Source organism: Lipophrys pholis (genome assembly GCF_963383615.2).
Source record: "Lipophrys pholis genome assembly, chromosome: 9".
NCBI lineage: Eukaryota > Metazoa > Chordata > Actinopteri > Blenniiformes > Blenniidae > Lipophrys > Lipophrys pholis.
In genome coordinates this window covers 15,570,066-15,596,006 of record NC_137639.1, presented here as the reverse complement: position 1 = coordinate 15,596,006, position 25,941 = coordinate 15,570,066, and the positions used below count along the sequence as shown (strand labels likewise).

Genomic DNA, 25,941 nt, shown 5'->3' with positions numbered 1-25,941 from the left:
GCCAGCCCGAGGCTTACTATACAACTAAGAAGCTCCAAAAAAGTACAGGCAGAGGGAGAGGCGGGAAGATGAGAGGCAGCTGCTGGAGAGTTAGGAGGCAGGTAGTATTGTTTACTGCTGTATAAGTGTGTCTGATCACAAAGTTTGCACTGCTTCTACACGCTAACAAACATCCCGGTGACTATGAGTGGATGTTTTCTTGCTGGTAAACATTTGTGTTTTTATGTAATAATCACTGGGGAGTCCGGAGTTAAACATCTGCCATAAGTTTGCCGAGTAGAAGGAGGACATGATGACTCAGACTTTGCTTCAGTATCTTTCAGTTCACCAAAATCTGCTTTGTTTTAGTGGCTGTAAGGAAGCAAGTTTTCGGACAAACAACTACGGGGCGACAGATGTCAAGACAGAGGTCAACGAGTTTGAATGGCTGTTGAAAGATCTCATTCAGATGTCCCCTCTTCAGCTGTAAACACAACTTGTCCAACGGGCCTGTGGCCTTAATGCTTTGTCAACTGTTAAATCCCCTTTGAGCAGCTTTTGAGTTTGCCTAGAAATGAAGGGACAACTTATTTAACACCGAGTGAAAATCTTAGCTACTCTCCAGTTATTCCTTGTGGAAAGAATAATGCTGCAGATCTCCTGGGAGTTACCACATCACCGATACGGCAGTATATGAGCTACACACTTGATGCAACTTTTACATTTCCCATGGATATAAATACTTGCGGCTTTCCGTTAAGTCGCTTCTAAAATCTGCGACTGGTTTTGAAGAGCTCACAGACGCAGCTTGAGAAAAGCTGCTTCTGAGACACTGCCGGTAAAACATCATATTCATTCCTGCTTACAGACAACTGTTTTATAAGTGCTATGAGTAGACGACTGATAAACAATGTCACACAGAGCACTTACCACACAGTGATGTAGTCATAGATTGGCTCTGTATTGATGACAGAGAAATTTATGTAGATGCCGTAGCCAGGGGATACTCTGACGGTCCACACACAGTCCTGAAAATGTGGGTAGTCTGCCGGGTGTCCTGGAGAGTAAATTGTGCCATTCATCGATGTTACATTCCCACCACAGAGAGCTGTACAGAGGAAAAAAAGAGAATTGTTAAACAGTTGCAAGTGAAAATCCCTCCTTTCACTCACTGTCTCGGGATTATAAAAAGTCCTTCAAATCTTACAGCAACAATATGGTTTTCTTATATGACACAAGGTGGACTTGAAACATATGTTAATAATTGTGCTTGTTTCTGTGACATCTGTTGAGATACCTTGGGATATACGACGCAGACAGACCAAAAAGCTTTATAAGAAAGACTTACAAATGCTTAATCAAGGCGTCATTATATAGGGTGGCAATACTTCACAGTTCAGTTCATTAGTGCTACATTGTTGGAGTCCAATTCTTTAATGTGCTTGAAAAAAAAAGACAACAAGCAGACTTAAGAACCTATATTCCTCAATTCAGAATAACTTCAAAGATCTTTTTGTTACTGGAAAATGCCGATGGAAAAGAATCTCAGTCAGAAAAACTCCACCTAGGTTTATTGAAGATACGAGTCAGTCACCTTCACAACGAGGTACGGGGTGATTCCAGTTTCTGCTGACTCCATGCAGACATGTGAGGGAAGGCTCTCCAAGAAGTGTGTAACCTGACAGGCACTCGAAGGAAATGGTCATCCCCACACTGTACTCCTGACCAATTACTATGCCGTTACGAAACGGACGTGGATCTGGACACCTCTGTAGCTCGTATGCTACAGGGGGAAAAAAAAAGAAGAGAAAAAGTTATACATATACAAAACAGTGTGTGTTTATGGGATGTAGATTTCAAATAGTAGATGCGCAAACCCGATACAAGGTCAGATATGACCTACGGGAGTCAACATCTGGCGTGTGAGGTGCTGCTATTAAACCTTGAGAAGATGGAGCATATCGATCTTTATGCAAAAGATTTGCAAAACATAAAGGTGTCGTACAAAAGCTTCTTTTCGACATCGGCTTAAAACATAATATTCCATCAATATACATTATTACTATTCAAGGTTTCGTGCTATGAAACGTCTCAGTGGATGTCTACAATGATTTCTGGCTCTTTATTCTCTAACCTTTTGTAGTTTTACAATCTCAGTGAAAGCATCTGTCTGGCAGGGCTAATTTCTGTCCCTGATCTGTGTCCAAAGTAAATGACGGACTGTTGTGTTCTGTTTGCCAAACTCTTCAATTGTCTTTCAGTTCTGCTGCTGCTTGATTAAAACCCAATCTCAACTCTACCAGTCTTTGTTCCTCACCCTGATAGACAATCTGGAAGCCATGCTTATTCTGGGAGTAGTCGCTATGAAAGAAGAGAGTCGTCTCGTGGGTGGTGCTGAAGAGAGCGTTGGGCACCACAGGACCGCTGAACCGATCAATCACTGTTCCTGTCTCAAAGCTCCCACTGCGGACTTCCAAATAGTCATGAACAGGCTCGGTGGAGAAGTTCAGAAATTGCAGATGGATCCCTGAAGAGCAAAAAGAAAGGGCAATTTAAGAGCCAACTTAAAAAATATATGAATACATTAAAAATGAGTGAATGTGTATGTTGCTTCAGACATATGGGAAAAGCTGGGAAGGATAATGGATAAGGAGAATAAGCAGATGATAAGGAAAAGGGGAGAAGAAAGGAGGGGGTAAAAAATATGACACAGAAGAGCAGCACAACAGACATGAGAGAAGAAAAAAGAAGAGAGTGGAAGTAGAAGAAAGAACGGAATATGGTGAGACAGTGGGAAGGGGTGTGAGGGGGTATGGGTATACACACCAAAGCCAATCGGGAGTTGAACTCTCCAGCTGCAGTCCAGGCTGCTTTGGTAATTCCCTGGAAAGCCAGGGCTGAGGATGACGCCGCTGAAGTCTGTCATAGAGCTGCCGCACTGAGCTGAAGGAGACCAACCAAGGAGAAAGAACATGTCACTTCTTCACAAAACAACTCAATGGAAAAACAAAGACAAACACTGAGTAGAGGCGTTAATAAAGAGGGAGGGCAAAGAGCATTGTTTCTCTGTGGGCCTTAGACTCTTACTATGTGCACAATATTGTGTATGTGCACAAGAAAGAGCTGCGTACAAGAGCAGCCCTTCTAAACATGGAAGTGATGCGGAGGGTGTCTTGCATCTCAGCATGTCTTTGACTGATGCATGCACTTCTCCTTGACCGTATGGATTATACTACATGAGGGCATTCATAAGAAGATAACAGACTTAGCACGTTCGTTGTTCGGTGGCGCTTTAAATCAAAATAAATGAGGGAGTCGATATTCAATGCACCAACACCGTTTTACTCAGCAGTGGTGGTGATTACTTCACCTCCTCCCAGCAAACCCCTACCGATCTTCACTTTAGAGAACACTTCAGTGTGGTGTGAAGGTTACACTCATCGTCCTCTCCTGTGACACATACTCCAGTCCTACCTGAACAACCGGGTGCATAGAATTTCTGAAGAATGCACCACAATAATTACTAATTTCCCAGAAGGCACATTTACATGGCAACGGGTGGGAAACACAGGGGTATTGCTGCCATTTCATTGGGGAACATAAACCAAGGCCGGAATGAGTCAAAAATTATCTTGCGATTTAATTGTGTTGCTGGTGTGCAGAAACCTGCTTGATCTGCTTGTGTATGAAGGGAGAGAAAAGGGGAGGTGGGTGCACTTAGGAGGATGTTATAATGTTTGCGGAGAAGCATGCACTCACTTTGATGTGGGTTTACAGGCAACAAAGTGAATATGGATCCTGCGCCGTTTGGGTGAGTGCACGTACGGTAAGCGAGCCAGAAGTTAAGCTAACGAGAGAACACGGGCATCCGAGAACATGCCTGTCAACAGTAAAGCTGGGATTTATGTCTGCAGTGAACTGTGAAAACCGTGGGGAAAGAACATTTACATGAGGAGCGCTGTGTGCGAGCATGCAGTATTGTCAGTGTGTTTAAAGACACCGTGAGGGTGTATTTCAGATCATGTGTCATGTCTGAGTGTGTTTGTATACATGTGTAATTGGGGGCAATGGGAAGGTGATGTGTCAAGGAGGAAGAGCAGTGTTTTTTTCAGTATTCTCTAATCCACCGGGACGGCAATTAACATCACGGGTAGCATCAGGGGAGACTTCAGACTCATCAGGTGTATCAGAAATCAAACATCACACTGTGAATGTGCAAAGCCTTATTGATTTTCAACTGAAGGCGAAGGAGAAAATTCATAATACCCATCACCCAAGCCATCCACACCTAACCATCATCATTCCACTTCTCCTCAAATAAAATTGTTGCTTTCTTTAATACAATAACAAGTCCTCTGTGAGGCCAATGATCTATTGCGTCGCTGAATACGAGCAAAAATAATTATATATGGGAAAGGCAGAATATGGAGATTAAAAGACAAATGAGTCACTGAGGAAAGGTGAAAAGCAAAGTACTGAAGAAAGAGCTTGAGCTGCCATTTGCAAATATGGTTATGTTGTCTACAATAGCACCTCATTGAGACCCTGTTCACAAGAGATGTCAGATTGTGTAAGATAATACATTACCTAAACACAGAGGTACGGGGTAATTCCACCTTCTGACAGGACCAGGCATGCAGGTAATATATGCATTACCCTGTTGAAGAAAACAAACCATCAATGTAAACAATAGTGCTGTGTGAAAAATGAGATCAAACTTAAATCAGGCACATTTTATGTCTTTGCTAAGAAATTTTGCACTCCGTGTCATTTTTCAGGGAGTTCTCAAAACCCTTGTGTTCAGTCCAAATATTCAATGCTATTGAGAGTAGAAAGAACCTCTTTGCCGCTAGCTAGGTTGTAAAAGTACCTGAAAGAACAAGGAAAGCATCCACTTCTTTAAATCTAGCTTAATGTTACATGAAAAAAAAAAAAAAAAAAAAGTCAATCTTCCATTGAGGTGGCACATTCATAGCAATGCCGTTCTAATCCATCAAAATTTCAGTTCACCAAAAGCTTCAGAAAACTTTCAGGCTGAATTGCAAACTGATGTTTGAACAAAACATACACTAACACCAGATCTCTATAAAGTGCATACGCTGTTGTACAACACACAGGCATACACCTGTGCTTAAAGGGCTCACCAGCACTTACGCTTTTGTTTCAACAAGAGCCGAAAATCTATTTCAAGTGTTCAGACACTCAGCCTGAAGATGTTCGTGAGAAGTTTCTGGCTGGTCCAGAGAGAATGTGAAAAGAAGTCAATGCCCAAGTTGGGAAGCAAACTCAGTGTGGGATTAGTGAGGGTACTGTTAACACAATCCATCGCCTGTGGCCTTGGAAGGTTCTGCAGCTCAAAACGCCCCTTCTACAGTGTCTACTGACGGAGGTTTAGAAGAACTTAAAGCTGCTTTCTAAGAGGCACACAAGGACATGAAAAACCAAACAGTGCAGGTACACACAGACATGGTAACTAATGAAGAAACAGGCAGAGATACATAGACTATTACCACACATTTCTATTCACGTTTCTTTCCTGCACTGTTCCCCTCGCACACACAAGAATGTTATACACAACACAACTTTGTAGCATTGCTTTGACAGACTCGTTCTTTGGGGTATTCTTTTAAATCTGTCATAAGTGATATCAGCTCAACTGGATCCAAAGTTTTATAGAACGACTGTTTTATCACTCATCTCAGTGACGTCAGTCTCAGCCGACTGCAAGTATCCCCAACCTTATAAACAGCACCGTTGCATAACGAGTGAAACCAGCACAGTTGCATAACTGCAAAAACCAGTGACTGGTTTCATATGCAAATTGCCATGAACATTAATTACAATGGCTCTGTGTACTCTTCACAGAGGATTGGGGAATAGCTGCACTCACAGTACTGTAAAATAGAGAAAAAAAAAACCTGGCGCTCTCTCAGTGCAGGGATACATGCTTTACATACTGTATGTACAAGGTGTTTTTGATGTCTCATTCAATTCAGCGTTGCCCATTATCAAGGACACATACGTCATCATCCATGATCAAGTGACCACTGATTAGAAGGTGGGCGGACACTGTGGGGTCCTGGCTTGATGAGGTTGTCCTTCTGTCTGCACCCTTTTTGGCAAGTGGCTGTTTGGGTTCCCGCACATTTCATGGTGATCTTCCTGGCACTTGACAAAATTGCTCTGTTCATGCTAGAGGGAGCCAATGCTTTGGGTGGACCAATTTCTGGCTTTCAGGGGGTTTGAAAGCATCTGAGACTCAGTATTTGGAGAATGTGTATCCTGCTACATGGCGATTCATCCCTGATTCATGCCAAGACAGTGGGTGTCTTCTTGTCTTTGATCAGATAGTTAACCGTTTGGGGATTTTCCAAGATTAAACTAAAAATGCCATAAATCAACCGGAATAACATTTTCAGAGTGCTTTTTCAAAAAGAGTCCCAATTCATTCCAGTCAGAGTTTAAGTGGTTGAATTGAGCCAAACTTTAGGTACTGACCACTTTGTATTAGTTTACATTAGAGAAACTTTAGAAAAAGTGCTTCGTCACCAAATGTAATATTATTTTCCATAAAAGGTCCATTTGCCCTTTTAAAAAAAAAAAAAAACAACTTCTCATGAAGTTCACAACTTTGTCCACATAGTTGATGTGGTTCATGAAATATGTTACTTCTGAATATATGACCCGGATGTCCTCCACAAATTAATACCTCAATACATTAAACACTCCATTTCTACTTAGAAAATGGAGAAGAGTTTGTTAAACTGTAATGTTTGCATTGCATCTGTGTTTCTGTTTTCAATACAACCATTGCATGTTGAGGAGGTGCACAACTTCAGGAACAGAAACACAAAAGTATCCATTCCTTTCCTTCAGTAAAAGTGGTGTAATCTAATGTTAAATGGTTATTTTTTTTAGATGGACTAAATCTCTTACCTGATGTATTGAGAGGAATGTATAATGCTGTATTCCAACAGCAAAAACCAAAAACAAAAGCCAAACGTGTGCAATGTTAAAGGATACTGTGAAAATCATGCCAATTAAAATGTTGAATGGCGTCGCCTGCTTATTGTCCATAACTATGCCACTGTGTTAATTGAGAGTAAGCAAGCGTCTCTCCACTAAACTTTGACTCCAGAAGCTATGAGCTTTCACCTACCTGTAATGAAAATCCTTGATCACACTGGAAGGAGACCATGTCACCCACAGTGTAGCGATCACCCACTTTCTGTCCGTTACTGGGAGGCAGCGGCTCTGGGCACGAATCCAAACCTATTGCTTAGGACAGAGTCACAACACACAAGTGTGGACAGCAATCATTCTTCTGTTTAACGTGTCCATTAAAAACTGAAAGTGCAGATTTCATACTGCTACAGTGTTAAACATTCTTTCACGGAAATATTTACATGCAATCAACAAATATTTAAAGAGAAAGGCAACAATTAAATTACACCCAAATGTTTTACCATGTAATTACAGGCCCTCATTTTAATGTGCTTGTAATTGCATAATAATTGAGTAAGTAAATTTTTTTTTTTCTTCCTTTTCCCTCATCATACAGTTTGGAAACTGGGACAAGCCATAAAGCTATTCTACTCGTGGCTGTAATCGCAAAATCCTTCTGACTGTGATCTGAAGCAATCACTGTGAAATTACAAAGCAATCCCTGAAGTATTACTTGACAGACGCAGTGAGCTCCGCTGAAACAAAATGATTACAGTGCCACTTGCCAGGTAGTGAGAAGCCTGGCTTTGTGTCTTTTAATGGCTTAAAAGCAACAACGATGCCAGCTCTGGGCAATAAAAGTGTCGGACATTTTAAGAAAATCTATGCTAAATTTACTTTCGCAGAAGAAAATGACAAAAAAATAGTGCCAAGTCTCAATTTCATTTGCCCTCGAGGTGACTAAATATATAAAATATATCCACAGGCACTGAAGAAAACATTTCATTTTTTTACTTTATTATGGAACGAGCTAAAATGATTTTACTCTGAAAAGTAGGATAATTTTTGAGCATTTCATAATCTGTTATTTGAATCGGAATACTTTCATCCCTTTGAAACAGGGAGCTGAAAAACTGAGGGAATTACGCTGAATACCAAATATAGGTTTCCCTTTCATGCATAATCAGTTAGTAGACCGAAAAGTGAGAGATAGTTCGAGGGACATACGTGCGCATAGCAACAACAGTAAAAAATAAAAAAAATTAATTGTCAAAGCATTCACATTGAGGCTCACACATGTCTAAACAAGCAGGTGGGTGGATAAATGTAAACACTACTGCCACAAAAGATTGTGGAAAAATCCACAAGCAACTCTTCATGTCTCTGTATGGGAAGAGCAGTCCCTCCACTCAACTCGACATCTTGTGAAAGTCACAGAGGACATTTGAGTGGGAGGAGACTGCAACCCGAGAGGTACACATCAGGAAGCAATGAGAAAGCAGCCGCCGAAGCAGTTCAGCCAAAGACCATCTGTACAAGCTGAGTGGGTGGAAAATGTGAAGTTGGGAAGTTTTGTTGAATGCTGGGTTTAATAGGGGACAAATTATTCAGCTTTAGATTTTTAATTGATTTCAAGGAAATTTGGTGATGCAGTCCATGAAAGTATGTGTCAGACGGACGATTATTATTCAGTTTATTTAAAATATTATCTGCCTCCCCAACACTGAGGATGACTGAGCCTGACTATTTTCTCTGAACTCTTCCATTAAGCAGTGCATTTTAATGCCCTTCAATGACGGTTCCAGCATTGATAATAATAATAAAAGCCGAGTGAATTGCAGGCGAATAGCTGGTGCCCACTAACATATGGCACTGCTTCCCGTCGAGGTTTCGATGGTCTCCAGTCATGGTGTCAGAATATACATTTTGGCAGGAAGTGTTGTCACCCTGCTGTGAGAAGGTCGATACCTTCGCCTGCATTTGCAGTCTGGTCTGGAAGGAGTCCCGTCCTTGTCAAGCGCACTTAATATTTTAAACAGGATGGTGTGCCGACTCTATCTGGCCAACAGAACTTTAATGGTGTCTGGCATCAGTCATCTCTTAAGTTCACCGTCTAGCCAAACGTACTGCTGCGGATAGTTTGATTAGCCCCAGTTTTCAGCTTAAAACATGTTTTTGAATCAACCTTTTCAATATTTCTATATCCATTATGAAATATTGAATAAGAAAATAAATAAATAAAACTAAATGAAGTTATACAACCTATCAAATCAGATAGAAGTCATCAAGCAGATGTAGAAACAGCAAATATAGTCTAACCAATACAGAACAGTTCATTCCGTTGAAAAGAAGTCCTCCGATAGAAATACACCAAACAGGACTCAAACAGCATTGAAATGTCTTTGTATAAGAGCTCGTGTGACAAGAATCACTGAAGTCAACCTGAAAACTTATGAAACTTATGAGTCCAGCTTCAATCTTATGAGGCCCAACACAACAATTTTCAACATAGGGATCACCAGAGTGAGTAGCATAGTATTTGCATTGTGTTGTTGAACATAAGTAGCATTTCGAGGTATGAGTTTGTTCTGATAACGTAACTTTTAATTTAGTTAAATCCTACAAGCAAAAACAAATATCTGTAATTTGTCCTCAGGATCTTAAACCTGGCTTGTTTTGACCTCTGAGGATAATTCCGAGTTACAGTGGAAGAATCAAAGCAGCAGACGGAAATGTCATGCACATTAAAGTTGAGAAAGTCAAGAATGTTCAAGTTACATCAATATTGGGTGAATGACAACATAAAAGTTTCAAATGGAATTCATATTGTTGTACATCAAGTTCGACCACGGATTTCTCATCTTAATGTAGAAAAGAATTCATACGCAATGGATTATGGTCTATGTTATTGCTAATGATTTAGTATTACAATACAAATGGTTAAATCCTGTGTTTGCACTTGTGGACACATCAGTGTGGATGATTACATGTTTATTTTCACAACCGAGTGCATTTCAGTTTAAAGTGCCTAATTGGAAAAATGGTAAAAATGGCAAACAGAGTTCCCCGATACAGTATAGCACTTTTCAAATGCTTGAGCAGTCCCAAAACGCTTGACATCATTAGTCACATTCACCATCTAAATATCTTTATTGAAATGACGTCGTTCCACATGGCTTTCAAACCAGCATCACCTTCTCCTTGTCCTTGCACAAATTAAGTTAGGGTGATGCTTCAGCGGACATGAAATCCACAATGTCTTAATAGTTGTATCTTTGTACTGATCATTATTCATAACTAACTATCCAATCAGAATTTCCCAAAATGATATATAACAATCAGTGTAATTGCTTGGAACATGAGATGACCTGCATCATTAAGTGAAAAATAACACCTAAAGCAATTTCGTCGATGATTTTTCTTTTCTATCAGAGAAAATAAAACTGAAATGAAAGGGCTAGAATTTGATTTTGAGCTGTGTGCTATGAGGCCATGCTGACCTGATATGAGAGGCACACACTACTAAACCAGTAAACAGGAGATGTTCTGAATGAAACAGGCTTGTATTTCTCCGTTTCTTATGTCTACCACTACAGCTAATACATCAGCTAATACCTCGCACTATCTGCAGTGGGTGGTGTAATTTCCAAGAATGACTAATTCAACTTATCCAGATTGTCACTCTGCCTCTAACACATTTAAAATTATACTTTCCATTCTGGGTAAAGCAGGACAAAGTCAACACATGGCAAGACTGTGTATGAAACGCTGAAACGGCTTTTATGTTCAATGACCGGTAGGATAACTCATACTCCTGATTGAATTGCTTTTTCTACTTTTGCATTTAGATTTAAAAAGAAAAAAACCAAACCTTTTTCTTTTAACGTTTTGCCTTGGATGCAAATAGACATTTAAGATAGAACTACAAACACACAGATGAAAACAATTCCATTCAGTATTTCCATGTGAAAGTAGTGCCTAAATGAAGTGTGATGGATTTAGCAGTGCTTATAGAGATGAAAAAGAACAGAAAAACAGTCACGTTTGTATGCAGATTCAGTAGATGGAAATATGTGCACGGCATCTACAACCACTTCATTCAGTTGTCCCAGTCGATCCATGTAGATCACATGGAAAGAACACGGGCCTGTCCAGACTGCAATGATTGAAGCCAACTGTGGGACTTTATTTGGGATGAAAATGCCATATTGGCAGTGAGAATGCACCAGTTTTGTTTTCAACTACAACATAGTTTTTGCCTTGGGAGAGCTGGTTAAAACACTTGGTGCTTCAGATGTTGTAGACATGGGTGGTATACAGGATTTCTATGCTGGTCTCAATGGACTGCAGCAATTACCCAAAGGAAACATTTTAAAAACAGATGGTTTACTGGCTGGATCCGTGCCAATCTCTGTTGCCGTTTTCTTCCCACAGCACTGAGCATTTGGGGCTCTAATTGGAGGCAAAAACTGGCACATGTAGAAAAATAAGTGGCACATTTAAAGCATATATAGTTTGGATCCAAATGCACAACTATTCGGCATCACCCAAAATGGGAGAACCATAAGCTTGGTATGCTCACTATTGTGAATGGCAATGGAATAAGTAGAGGGTAGTTTGGTTGGAGTGTGGTTAACTCAAAGCATCAGGGAATACACTTTAAAAGGTCAGCAGTGTAAGACACGCATAGAGGAAATGGCTGACTGCAAGACATGGCACTAGAGGGATTCTCAGCAGTCGGTGGTGTGTGTTTGTGTGTGCGCGGTACAGAAAGGAAAGAGCCCACTGAGAGACATGACTACAGAGTGGTTCGAAGCGAGAGAAACGCAGCAGTGACTGTGAGAGACATGACTGTGAAGTCGATCACAACAGTGGTATGACGCTCACAGACTGACAGCGAGGACAGATATAGTGACAACTTTCTTTTTCTTTTTCTTCATGCCGGTTTTGTTTTGCAACAAATTTGTGGAAAACGGCTGTTAGTCTGAATTTACTTCACTTAGAAGAATATCATTCTGTAGTGGTGCTGTGTATGGAAACTGACTTGGATACACAGGCAGGGCTGTCATGGTGGCCCATCCTTTTCGCACACTATCTTGACATGATAAAGTAGTTGTCCACTCTTAATTTCCCTCTGTGGTTGTACTTTTTCTCTACCATCTCTGTGGATCAGGGACAGTGAGTTACAATTGGCCTCTCACAGTCACAGCTGCACATGTTGCAGGTTGTGATAAAAACTGAGCCAAAGGGGAGATAAATGTAAAGCGCAGAGAGAAAATACAGACTTAATATTTATCTAGAAGACAAATAATTACACATTAGGAGACAATAAAAAAAAAAAAAAAAAAAGCAGAAATGTAAATAAGGCTGAACTGTGGTATTAAGAATCTGCTGAAAGGCTCATGAATCAATTGCAGCTACCGCTTTCATTTGCATTTACACAATTTTTCAAAGGGAGGTCTTGGTAAATCAGTCACTCCACTGGGGCCAGTCACACTCTTTAAATTTTGAGCACGGTAAATGTTTAGCATGCTCCTCAGCAAATATGCCCCTAAGTGAATAGTCCACTGAGAGAAGAGCAAAATTCAGTCCTTAAATGAAATGGGATTCGGGTCCAGTAACCTCAAGCTGTGAAACATTTTAAAACAAAACCATCAGGGAATACCACGCTGGAAGGCCAGGGAAGCAGATACAAAGACTTTGAATCACAAGAAAACTTTACCCACCAACTTCATTCCTCACATAATCCCTATGTAGGTCTGGCTGTGCCATCCAGAACAGCTGTCCTTCTTATTTCTCGTACCCTTGTGTAGCAGCTGGAAGCCAGTGGCAGATGGACACAGAAATAAACTGACAACAGACAAAGTGACAGGCAGGCAGACAAACCGTCTCTCCTCATACCTGTGTACTCCAAGTGGAAGCCAGCGGCTGACACACTGATGTCAGACTGGAAGGTCAGATACAGGTTGTTGGACGTGCTGTTCAACAGTTGGGGAATGGTTGTACCTGCATTGTGTGACATACAAAACAACATTGACGGCCAGAAATGGTTCAGACCCCAGCTTTTTAACTTCCAGAAACCTGTGAACGTGCATATTACAGTAACATAAATAGCACCTCAGTTGTATTCTAAAAATCTATCAATGGCACTACTCAAAATCTTCATTGACCTTACATACAGTCTGCACACAGCTTAAGGTGTAAATCATGTTCCTCACACCCGTGGATCTTAAATCTGAAATGTCATTCCCTTGAATGCTCTCTCTCTAATGCAAGCCTGAGGTACAACTCCAGCCCATTATGATAGATTCTATATGTGGAAAGACCAAGGCCAGAGATAGTTTTATATTATTCAGGTATACACCTTCACCAATTTGAATGGTGTCTTTTACACACACAAACACACAGACACACACACTGTATATATATATATATATATATATCTGTTTAAATTTCCTCAGCCTTTTCACACTCAATAGCTGCCCTGCTGTTAGAGCTGTACTCTGGAGCCGTTTTACCATTTACAGAGCTTTGTTCCCAAACGAGATATCCACCACTTAAGAAATGACATCTCATCTCATGAAATTGATGGCTGATATCGAAGCAGAAGTCATTATGCTTCACCAGTTCCTTCTATGCTGGGATTCAGCATCTAAAACAATGTGATGGCTTGTTTCTTGTGGGTTGCCATGTGGCAAATGTGCTATTTTCAATAATGTGAGCCCTGAGGCAACGCCACATTGATGAAATTTCAGGCTGAAATAGGCTTGCCTTATGAAGATCTCTACTGTGCAGACAGGGACATTGTGTGAAGGAGGAGGGATTTTTCCCCTCCTTTGACTCCTGTAACTGGTTTTTAGACCGCATTCTCAAAGGACATGCCAAATGTCATCAGCTCCATCACCACATCTGTCTGCTGCTGGGGCCTTGTGACGTCTGCTTGAAATTCAAGTGGGAGCTGACAACAAAAATTCAGTTGTATCAGATTTACCTGAGTAGCTACCGAGCCTTGGAGCATTGCCATCAACGCCGTCAAAAAAATCTAGCGAGTCCCAGTTGTGCTCTGTGGCGAAGGTCACAACTTGAATCTGAGAGAGAAATATATCTTAATAACAATGCTAAACGTGACAATACATAGATTTGAAAAGTAATAAGTAATATGTGTATTAAGTGGGGCCTTGCACAAATAATGTTCATACTTTATGGAAAGAATGAAAATAAAATCATTGTTTCATCTCCTGTCGAACATGGCACTGCTGAGATTTGTGTCTCAGTCTTCTTACTTGGATGCCGGCTCCTTCGGGAACAGATATTTTCCAAGCACAGTTCAGATAGTTGGCATATGGATCTGGGTATCCTGGAGAAAGAATGGTGCCTCTGCGGTCCGTTAACACTCCACCACAGGGAACTAGAAAAAGGATAACATGTTGAGAAATAGAGCGGAAAAGACAGTTGGTTAGTGATGACCAAGTTCAGGCGAACTGAAGTCACAAATGCACCTGCAAAGCCAGGCGTAGGCGGAAATCACTTTGGAGGAAGCAGCAAATGGACGAGCGTTTAAAAGCCTCTTTCCACCCTTTATAAATGAGCAGTATAAATGGATTTTAAATGAGCGACAGTGAAATGATTCCATCGAATCAAAGGCAAGAAAAGCCTTTATTAAATGGCGGTCTACTGTATTTTTAGTCCGAACACAGTTTTGATCAGTCGCATGCACCCTTTCATTCACACACTCCCATTGTGACAGCTGCTTTGCACAACATTGGGAGCGACATGGAGTTCAGTGGTTTGTCCAGTCGCACACTGACACAGGGACTGGACAAGATGGATTAAAGGACGGAAGGACGACCTGTTTATTTTTTTTACTGTAGCGACACCATGATTTCTTTTCAAGCTGAGCATTATAATATGTTCTACTGTTATCAAAACTGATTAGGTTTGTGTGAGAAAGAGCAACTGGAATACAACTTGTGCTAAATCAAACATGTTTATCACATGATCTACTGTGACGACCTCTGAAAAGAGCAGCCGGAAGCTAGAGAAGATTTTTTTTTTGTCTACAAAATGTCTCTTTTAATTCACACTAATGGGATCAGATCACGGCACTACCCACTTATGTCATGCTCTATATAAAAGTAAACAGCACAAGTTTGATGTGCAAAATCAACTATCACAAGACATGTAAAATACCATCTTTCTGTGAAACTGTGAAAGCTATTTGAACCTTCTTTATAACCATTACATTTTACCAGTAAACTTTAGCAATAGATGTGGCAACCCTCTGATATACTGGTTGAATGTTGAATTGGAGTCACTGATTGGCTTGTGCTGACATTGTCAGGGCCTGTAATATATTTGGGCATGGTTTTATATAACACAGCATCACAAAATGGCAACAATTTCTTCATTGCTTTTCAGATTGGTGCCAATGTCTACAGTATCCAGCCAGCAATATTCTATACAGTGTTTGGCTCCATTTTTTGTAATCAATTTTTGTGCCTAACCAACCTAGTATAGCAGAATCTTTTGAATTGTTTCATACACCCAAATATAAAACAAGAACAACTCATTTTCAATTTTTATATAGAGTAGGTCTGTTGGTTCATACAGGCAACAGACTGTTGAAAAAGATATGTTTCCTTACAATGCAAGTAATTCAGAAGGAATCCTTACAACATCAAAACATTACAAAGTGCTCTCACAATGAAAAACCAGACATTTATTTCTTATTTTGTCAAGGACATAGGTTTACCCTGTTCAGGTCAAGAATAATCACAGCTGTTGATATGCATCAGCCACTGCAGGTTTTCATGTAAAAGGTGAGAAGCCGCACAGCAAATGAGAGGAAAAAGAAAAGTATGCTACTTATCACAAAAGCTAGAAAAATGGCTGAAAGAAACTCTTATTTTCAGCTATCACTGAGTCACAAGATGAATCTCATCAATAATTAAAAGGTGATACCTTCCTGCAGACACTTAAGAGAATGGTGGGAAAGTGAGTACTTTGTTCCCTTCATTCTGAATGACACATTTGAGAAAATTACCTTTGTTCCTGGTGCAATTGCACAGTGGAGACATCGCACTGCCATATAATCACCACCACAGTAATGACTGCCTCAGCTATTGTATGACACATGTTGTGAGATTCTTTCAGGACACCTGGATACCAGCTGGTTTAACTGAATTCTGCACTGCAAATGAAAAGTGAAGGTCAGCTCATAAAATCTAGCACTGCATCCAGAATATCACATCCTGAAGCCCCTTGAATGTATGTGATACATTAAATTTCTTGTGGGATGTTGTGTATGACACCGGATAATTGGAGTCTGAAGATATACCGAGGTGGTCCCTCGATAATAATTATTCTGGGAACAAATATATAATTGACCAAACATAAACATTCTTAATATTTATGTATCCTTTGAAATTTATTTATTTATTTTAAATAAATGTACTACTTAAAAAAGCTTTTAATCTCTGCCTAAGTGTCATGATACACAGTGAAGCAGAAACACATTTGACTGTAGATATAAAAGTTAAAAACAATATTTAGCACAGTAGAATTGTAAGCCCAAAGTCATCACATACGACCGTTCAACTGGAACCGACTGTGGATATAACGCTGCAACGGTTTCCCGTTGAATAGATTCAGGTACATTATCAAGGTTTGTAAATATATTTTACATATAACTTGTAAATAAGATCCCTATTAAAGTTGTAAAATATAAAAAAATTCATAATGCAGGAACTGAGGAAGACAGGATATATGTTATATTAAAAAATGCATAAGTGGACACTTTGGAGAGTTAATCTCAGTATGAGAATAATAAACTATATATGAAGCACAAGCTGGGTTCTTTTCCAGGTTTTTCCACATGGGTATCCTCAGGAAAAACATTGTGTATAAAATCGCGGATCAAAGCCAGTGTGACAGTGTGTGCCAGGTGATTGTTAAAAATAGTCCAGAGAGTATCAGGAAAATGAAATATGAACACATTTCATATGTAGACCACATCTGAATTATAGTTCACCAAAATTCAGTAAGGGTTCTTTCTAAACTACTACTAGTAACAAAAACAACAACAACAATAATAATAATAATAATAATAATAATAATAATAATAATAATACACAGAGCTTATCATTACTTGTTGGGACCTTTATAAAAATTGTTAAAGCTCTATTGTGTGGGCACACCGAGTATGAATCATGGCAATCTGTGAGCTTATGTAACATTAAGGACTTTTTTTTTTTTTTTTTACAACAGTATGCGTGAGAGCCGCAGTACCTGTTCTATCAGTTGTGCAGGACACAGCCAAACACAAGGTTATACTCATCTACTGATTTATAGTTTTAAATCTGAAATAGACCCGTGTTCATTTGTGCAATCTGTTGGTAGCATTAGCACATACTGTATTTATAGAGTCTACCACTTAACTCTTGACACTGAGAACCTGAGAGATCTGCATAATGTCATACTTTAAAGAGTCAATCTCCTTTGTTAATGGAAAAAAAAAAAAGTCAACTATTCACCATAAAATTCAACAGAGTCCACAGGAACATTATGCATTTATTCAGGCAAAGCTAATTAAATCACCAAACAACATTGTACAAGCTTGCCAGCTAAAGCCCCAATTTAGAAGCTCTGTATTTGTGGAATTGAAAGCAAAACAAGTGTTGCGTGGTGAGGTAGGTCAATCACTGAGAGATGAGGAGATGGAAATATATCTTTTGAAATGCAGGTACGTCACTGGGATAACGGTGTCTGATGCCGTCATATCCCATAAAAAGGGCTTGAGTAATTGAGCATAGTGTTTTTGTTGAAGCTTCCATGAAACTATATCCATTATTCTGGACGAGTACACTGCCGCTGGGGGAGATGCTGCAGCCAGATTCAATCTCCAGATAAAAATCATTGTGTTTAAAATGGAACTGCGCGTGCCACTGCTATTCCCTTACCACTTGGCAGTAAACTTGCATGAACCCTGGCTTAAAATCTCTAGCACTCATCGGCTGGGACGACTTGCTGGTTGGCACAAGGCCCGACTTCAATAGATTCCGCCTTACTTCATCCATAGTACTGTGTCTCCCCGAGGTAGACATGTGGGTGTCTTTGTGAGACTAAGTGCATGTCGCCGCCCGCCCCCATGCATGCATGCACAGTAGTGTGAAGGCAAAACACAAATTTGTTCATGTTCATAAAGGTGGTGTGTGATTATTCATGCTGGTATTTTCACTTTAGTAGACAGTCTGCACCCAATGTGAAACCAAAAAGTGGCTCTTGGATCCAGAAAGCATGATTGTATATTGCGTCAACAAGAACGGGCTCTTTTTTCTGTGTGCGCGTGTCTTTGAATCTTCATTAAGCCTCATCTTGCGTCCTCATCCCCAGTGACTTTAATATGTATTGTGCCCAGTAAGTTCATCACAGGTAGCTCACAAGCCAATCAAAAGATGTGTATCATTTGATTGACGTACAAAGCAATCAATCTAAGACTTCGTGTCCTTTAAAAAAAACAAGGCAAAATAAGGCGTGGTCAAAATCCTGAAGAGCGTTGGTTAGAAATATATTACTTGATGTGTTGTATTGTATGATTTTGGAACTAGTTGAGTGGTGGCGCAAGTGACGCCACATGTAAATAGAAAAGAAGCGGAGTGGATGTGTGACAGAGCTGATGTTTCAGATCTGCTGGTTTCCATAGTAACTGTTGACTGCTTTCCAAAGGTACATGTGGTTGCTGCTACAGCAGATGAAGACTGTAGTAATGTTCTTAGATGAAGCTAACAGTTTGTGGAGTGTCCATGAGTAGGTTTCTGTATCATGTTTGGTAAATTGAAGTAGCAGCTTGTTGTTGGACGTCACTGCAAAGATCTTTTTTTTGTTCTTTTTCAATAAGTAGTCAAACCCATCCAACTCATGGTGATGGTGTACTTCGAGTACAACCCAACCTGGAATTTATTTTCTATGTAGTTACATCTCTCGTAAGTAACCCCCCCCCCCCCGCAAAATAAGCATAATAATAACTGATGTTTTTGGTCACTGGAGAGCAGAACAAACTGAACACAACATTGACACTTCACCTCTTATGTGATCAGTACTAGTGATTGTTGGTTCCATGGGTTTAGGTGAATGCTTTTTTCCATTGAAAATAGTTCAGCTTCTTCTTCATACAAGTCAGATCTGAGAGCAAACCGAAGCAGTGCAGCTGTGGGACAGACAGCTACTCGATTACTGGAAGCAGTGCTGAAGTTTGAGACAAATTGATGTGATCACCCTCTGAAGGTTTTCCAGTATGAGCGACTCTGTTCACACCTTTAAATTCCATTCACGTTGTCCACTGAACTAATGTTATAATAAAAAAGTGATTGTGAAAGCTATCATCAGTAGAGAAATACACATATTTCTTTGATTATAACACTAAATGTCAAACCAGCATAATATTTCTTTATTCACATGAATTATCAGCTCATGCACTTGACAATCAAGCAATCCAGTAGAACAGGGAAACAACGTCTATTACCAAAACAATTTGTCATGATTGCCCCAATAATAATTAAGAATTACTGAGTTCGCTGACAGAATATGCTCCGCAATCTTCAGCATTGTGATTCTATTTAGGAAGTGGGGAAAGTAAATAATAGAAAATTTGTACATTCAGAAAACTGAATCACTTTCCTTGCCACAATGAAAAGAAAACCAGTTTGTCATAATGCAAAGAAAGAGCAAAGAAAAATGTTTACTGTGTGATATGTTTTATAACATTCATAAATCACTGTCGTTTCTTAATGTTTAGTTTGCCTTTATTTACATGTGGCGTGATACTGTATTAAATCTGCAGAGGTGAACTTTATTAGATTAGGGACTGCGAGGATACAATGCATCAAAGTTTAGAGTCCTACGTAAAAATCGGCTGTTGTTGGGCATGTTCTCTTTACACTGCTGTTTATTTTCCCATTAGTGTGGGAAGGTGCGGAAGACCAAACCCGCTGTCGAAGTAGAAAATTGATGTGATAACTTGTTGTTCTGTTTGCCCTTGCCTCTTTCTTCTTGTCTGATCTACCAAGAGCAAAGACAGGCAGCTGCTTCCCACTGGGTGAGACACATTAAGGAGAAATAACCGCAAGTAAAAACAGACATTAACCACTTTGGTGCACCTGCGCCACCTTTGAGGGACTGGGTGTGTGTGTGTGCGTTCAAGCGCATGCAGAAGGTGCGTATCAAGTTTGGAAAAAGAGGACTCTTACCGACACATGTGGGCACAGTGCCGTTCCACTGGGCCAGAGCGTTGGGCACGGCCTCGCACCTGATGGCACTGGAGCCGTGCAGCGTGTAGCCTGGACTACACTCAAACAGCACCGCCATACCGATGCCAAAGTCGTTTCCGATCCGCTTCCCAAACCGGGGCTCAGGGACTGAGCTGCACTGAGTGGCACTTGTCCGGGGGACAGCTATGAATGAGAGAGGAGGGAGCAAGTGTGAGAGAAGAAGAAAGACAAAGACTGGTGGGTGGGTTGCGCTTGGCAGAAACACATCAGGGAGAAGGAGAGATGGCAAGACAAAGGAGGCCAAATGAAAGAGTAGAGCCCTTGTGAATGTCCTCGCACGTCATTAGTCACTCTTGTCTGCTGTGCCAGGTTAGGCTATTTGACTCCACATCATTCTGCCCTGCTCAGCCATGCCCAGCCACATCCAGTGGCACTTTGGTGAACAGCCCTTAATATGATGAGACCCCAGCTTCTTCTTTTTTTTTTTGGAGGGGGTTACGAGAGCAAAGGCAGATAATGCACCAAACACATTTGGACATCAAAGTTCTGATAACGTGGCACTAAAAGCAACCTTACCTTGGTAAACGAAATGAAATCCTTTGGCTGTCTCTGTTCCATTTGTAGTAAACTTGAGAGTGATCTTGTTTCCTGAACTCAAAGGGAGCGTCTCACCTAAATGATCAAAATCAAAGGAGACATTATCCATATTTTATAGATTGTGCTGTTTACAGTTAGATTTATATACTGAATGTACTGAAAAGAACTGACATAAACATAAATATATGTAGTTGCTCTTAATCACAGCAAAATGAATGTTGATTCAGTTCTGTTTTGTATATTTAGATACAATTTCTGATGTGATGTGTACTTTTATCTACATATATCCTCAGAGGTATGGCTACAAAGTAGATGCAATTCATTTGGATGCTTTTTCATCATGTTACAGGCTAATCAACAAAAGTGTTACAATTTACAACAGCAAGTTTGCTTTGGATGTAATTGGGATCACACTAGTTTAATCAATGGCAATCATTATTGAATGATGTAATATCATTACCGACTGTAAAGGAGAACGAAATAATGATGACAGCACAGGCTGCTGGGATTTCAGATATGTCATTTATCCGGGAAAATAATCACTTGATTACAATTGCACTAATTGTCATGTGTCATCTTACAATGCCATAATTCATCTGTCAAGTGACCACTTAAGTCCACGGGGTCATTGCTCTAAATGAAGAAAGTGTGCTACAGGGTCAGTGAGTTATGTGTTTACCTGAGTGTGATCCATATATGGAGGAGAGAAGGGCTGAATCTGTTGAGGATCCATCATAGATTTCAACCACATCAGTGTTCAAAGTCTGGAATACCACAAACTGTCCAAAGAGCACTGGAACAAAGGAGGAAGGAGACACACACAGCAAGAATGATTTAAATATTGCCATACAGCAATTACCAGGTCCGCCATTGTGAAAGCAATCATATCTTTGAGTCTTTTAAAACTATTAATACTCTAAACCTATACATAATAAAACTAAAATATTTCATTTGTCAACTTTAAACTTTAGTATGTGTGACTTCTGCTCAGTTGCGTCTTATTTTAATTACTAAAATCCTCAAGTAAAGCATCTTTTAAGATATTGTTTACCTGAATGATAATCAAATGTCACATACATATAGAGCACATTAATCACCAGCAGTATTTAAGTACTTTACACTAACAATGTGTACACGGTCACTTTTGTGACTGAATTCTTTTCAATTGAGAAATCTGATTCGCTGGTTTACAAGAATACTGAATGACGTAATCACACCTGTGTGCAAATCGATATGCATCAACAATATAATGAGATTAAGTCAGTGGCTCAATCTGTGCTTTGCTGGGGTGAACACTTGTGAAATGCAAACTCGACAGTATTGAAGATGGATTTGTTAACGGAACCAATCAAGCTTGTCGAGATTCTTTTTACAATTCTTTTGACAAAGCAACACTGAAGAAACTTCCTCCTTGTTTAGAGTAAGGGATGGTATGTTTAAGTGCAGCATCGTCTCCAGCATCGACCGTTTGTGCTTAGCCGCTGCCATTTTCTCAAAGCACTCAAACGTCATGTGGGGATGTGATGTAACGGTCGAGTGAAGCAATCCAGCGTGCCATTTTCATGAATTCTGATGAGATTTTAAGCAGGGTTATACACCTCCTCCAATCATAATTGCAATCAAATAACTCAAATCAACCAATCTTAAATAATTTGGGTATTCCATCACATTGCTTATGGTCTATGTCACCACAGCTACATTCCCAGATACACATTCCCACACCGACAAGTGGCATTGCAAGGTGTTTCTTCTAAATCGGGACGGACTTGGGGTTTAGTGACTTGTTCAACGATACTCTGAAACCCGGACAAGGTGAGAAAAATGGATCAAATCGACAGCCTCAGAAGCCTACATCATTTAAGGTTATAACTGCTATACTGAAAAAGAAATGTCCTACAAACCTAAGCAAAACCGATTTTGGTTCAATGTCTACTCTGAACACAGGTCACCATTTCTTAAACCAATTTCACATCACCTTCCTCATATACACTTTTTATGATGGACTTCTATGACACATTACTTTTAAATGTGTGGGTTTTCTTCAGTTGTCTCACAACATTTAACTTAAGGAGAATAAGCTTGACAAAATTAAGTATGTGATTCTTAAAGTCAAAAGTGCGTATAAGCGCCAATAAAGGTCTTTGTGAATTTCAGGAATGGTGCTTTTTATCTGTGTTGCTGGAGGGTCTTCTGGTTGTAGGAGTCGACACTGACAGGAGTTGACGAGGTGAGCACAGGCACCGGCAGGGGAACAAGAGAAAGTGCAAACGAATTTACTCTGCAGCTTAAAAGCTGTGGGCAGGAAGAGCTTAGTTATAACTGGTATTGATGAGTAAGGAACACAACGGCATGAAAACATAAATATTTTTAAGAAAAGCATTTGCTATCTATTTGCCAAATTGTTATTTGCAGGGCAATTATCCTCTCTGAATGTCTTTTAGATCACTCATTAAACAAGCTAAGTTGCACAATGAGTCACAATTACTGTTTCTCAGACTGGATGGGAGCTATACGTGAACTCCTACTAGGTTTTACACGTATATGAAGCCAGATGGAAAAAAGAAACAACATACTGACTGAATCACAAAGAAGGAGGGCGCTATCGTGAAGTAAAAACAAAAAAAACACATCCTTTCCTTTCATTCTAAGATTTTAAAGAAAAACACACGGCATAAGATTTGCGGATAGGAAATGATAAAATGTGATTTCACCTGAACTTTAAAGAGGGTGTGTGTTGCTGTCTCTTCTATTTCAAGTGTTAAACAAACAATCCATGAGAGCATAAAATGAATGAATGAATGAATAAAGTCAACTCAGCAGATCACTGGAAACGTCACCCTAGGCGACAAAATGTCATGCATTGAGTATGCTTCCAGATGGAGACTCAGGAGGGTCTTATAATGGAGTTTATAGGTGGAGTCAGCAATTCTCATTCAAAGCATAAATGAAAGCTAAACCTTCATTCATTCAGCTAGCTGTTGGTTCAGTGTATTATTTAAGTTTGTCATTGTTGTACATGAATTGCTTTATTCTTGTGATACATATTGGAACAACTTGTAAAAAAAAGTACAGGATGGATTAATTATTGAAATAAATGTACTGCAAACAAAAACCTGGAATCCATACACAGCCCTGGCTCTGTGTACCAAAAATGAACATGAAGTACGAGGTTGAGCCGCACAGCATCGCTCAAGCCAATCAGCAACAGAAGGCATCTGTGCTCCTGCTGAGGACAGGTGGAAGAAGTTGGAGGAGCCGAAGTGAGGAGGGGACAGCGGGGGTGAGAGGTGGTAAATCTGGCATATGATAATGTGATGAACGCCACAACACAATCACAAGGTGGAGGACAAGAAATGGCCAAGAAAGCTCAGAGGCACAAAGATCCCTGTGGAGACTGCTCTGTTTCTGCTTGACAGGTGAGTGAGATATCCCGTTGTTGGACATCTCTATGAAGCCAACTTTCCTCCATTCTACATATTACCTTCCCCGCAGCAGCTTCAGCAACAGTAGCCTCACCAATCATTCAACCTAAGTGACTGTCACTTGCTGACATAGTTTACTTTTCAGTACAGTGATTGTCTTTTAATGGCCAAATATATATCACGGCCAATTTTTCAGGCATGGCCGAATGATTTTGACAATTGTATAGGTTGACTCTTGCCTTGCAGTGAGAATATTCCCAGTTAGTGTCCTGGCTGTGCCTTTCTTTGTGGAGATTGCACGATTTTTTGGATACTGTTTTCTCAAAAGTCCCAAAACATGTTTGAGGTTTATCAGTGACTCTAGAATTACCCCTGGGGGCGAATATGAGTGTGTGACAGTCTGTCATTGTGTGTTTAAAGTAGTGCAGAATGGCTCAATCAATGATTAAACACTCACTTGTATTGGCTAGATGCTTCTCAGAGACCCTGGTAACGCTGCAGCCTCCAGACAAATGTATATCTATTGGGCTTTGCATTCCAATATATTCTAGAAATTTAAAAGTGCCTTGTATCATTCTAATTAAGTATTCCTGATAACATCAATGTGTACATACCTTTCAAAATAATCAGATTCACCAACAAAATTAATAAATAGAGCCAAATGGATCACTCCTTCAATGATACTGCATGTACTATACGAGTGTAGTTGTCCATGACGGTCAACAAAAAAGTGCTGTAGTATGTCTGTGTGTGACCACAATTGGGATTACAACCTTATTGTTGCCTTCAGGTTAAAGATCACCTTGTGAGAGTGACATATTCTTTTGCATCTATCTATTAAATTTTTTCTCATTGCTTAAAACCCCCCAAGAATTGTCAGATGACAACATTGCGATGTTGCTCAGAGTTTTTTGTGTGTGATTCAAAATCCTGGGCTAATTGGAGTTTACAATAGTTTTCAATTCAATGCAAAATACCAGGATACACCACCTATTGTGGTGCGTGTAACTGAAGTGGTGTACACAACTGATTGTTGTGTAAGAAAATATAACATGCAAGAAAACTATCTTCAGGCAACACCTGCTGTTTATTTGTGCGTAATACACAGGACAGCCTCCCAGGGGGCGCTATCAAAACCAACTGAGAGGTTACTTTATCAACATTAAGGTCGCAGGGGCTGAACCTCGAACATTTTTTGAACTAGAGGATGAAACCGCAATAGTCTGGAAAAACCCAATGCACATGGAGAACATGCAAACTCCCTGAGTTATTCCTATCATAAGAAGAAGAGCTTGCTTCATGGTTTCATCAAAAGCTGAACACAAAATTGACAAGTTTCACCAAACAAATCAATTATTAAAATAAAGAAATCTTTCACATAAGTGACTGAACCAAGATAATGAATATTCAATCTGTTGTAAAATATTGAATCTCAACTGAGCTTCAATTATCAATTTTATTGGCTGTTTGAAAATCTAAAAGAAAAAAACAAGTGCCAATAAACACCATCATATAATGGTGATTGATTAGAAATATATGCGTTACAGTTTTTCTACAGTGGGCTTATATGGACAAATACCATTCCTAAATACCAAAAAGAAAAGTCAGTATGTATGCGTGCTTTCAGTAAAGCATTAACCGCAATGAAAATGTTTTATCATTGGTGTGATTACTGGTAAAAGCAAATACAAGTTTTTTGTTGACTAAAATAAACTGCAAACTGAACAGAAAAA

The 25,941-nt window shown here is 39.8% G+C and overlaps 1 protein-coding gene across 1 annotated transcript in view; it reads right to left on the bottom strand.

Moving 5' to 3' along the window:
- LOC308114193 (CUB and sushi domain-containing protein 3-like) overlaps positions 1 to 25,941 on the bottom strand; it is a gene marked incomplete at both ends in the record, with an annotated part of 224,717 nt that overhangs the window by 72,933 nt on the left and 125,843 nt on the right. The window contains 12 exons of the mRNA XM_080470880.1: positions 910 to 1,087; positions 1,574 to 1,762; positions 2,297 to 2,506; positions 2,806 to 2,922; positions 4,567 to 4,636; positions 7,139 to 7,257; positions 12,826 to 12,930; positions 13,916 to 14,012; positions 14,208 to 14,332; positions 20,169 to 20,372; positions 20,766 to 20,861; positions 21,466 to 21,579. Of these exons, the coding sequence (XP_080327006.1) occupies positions 910 to 1,087; positions 1,574 to 1,762; positions 2,297 to 2,506; positions 2,806 to 2,922; positions 4,567 to 4,636; positions 7,139 to 7,257; positions 12,826 to 12,930; positions 13,916 to 14,012; positions 14,208 to 14,332; positions 20,169 to 20,372; positions 20,766 to 20,861; positions 21,466 to 21,579 (1,624 nt within the window). The remainder of the gene's footprint in view (positions 1 to 909; positions 1,088 to 1,573; positions 1,763 to 2,296; positions 2,507 to 2,805; positions 2,923 to 4,566; positions 4,637 to 7,138; positions 7,258 to 12,825; positions 12,931 to 13,915; positions 14,013 to 14,207; positions 14,333 to 20,168; positions 20,373 to 20,765; positions 20,862 to 21,465; positions 21,580 to 25,941) is intronic.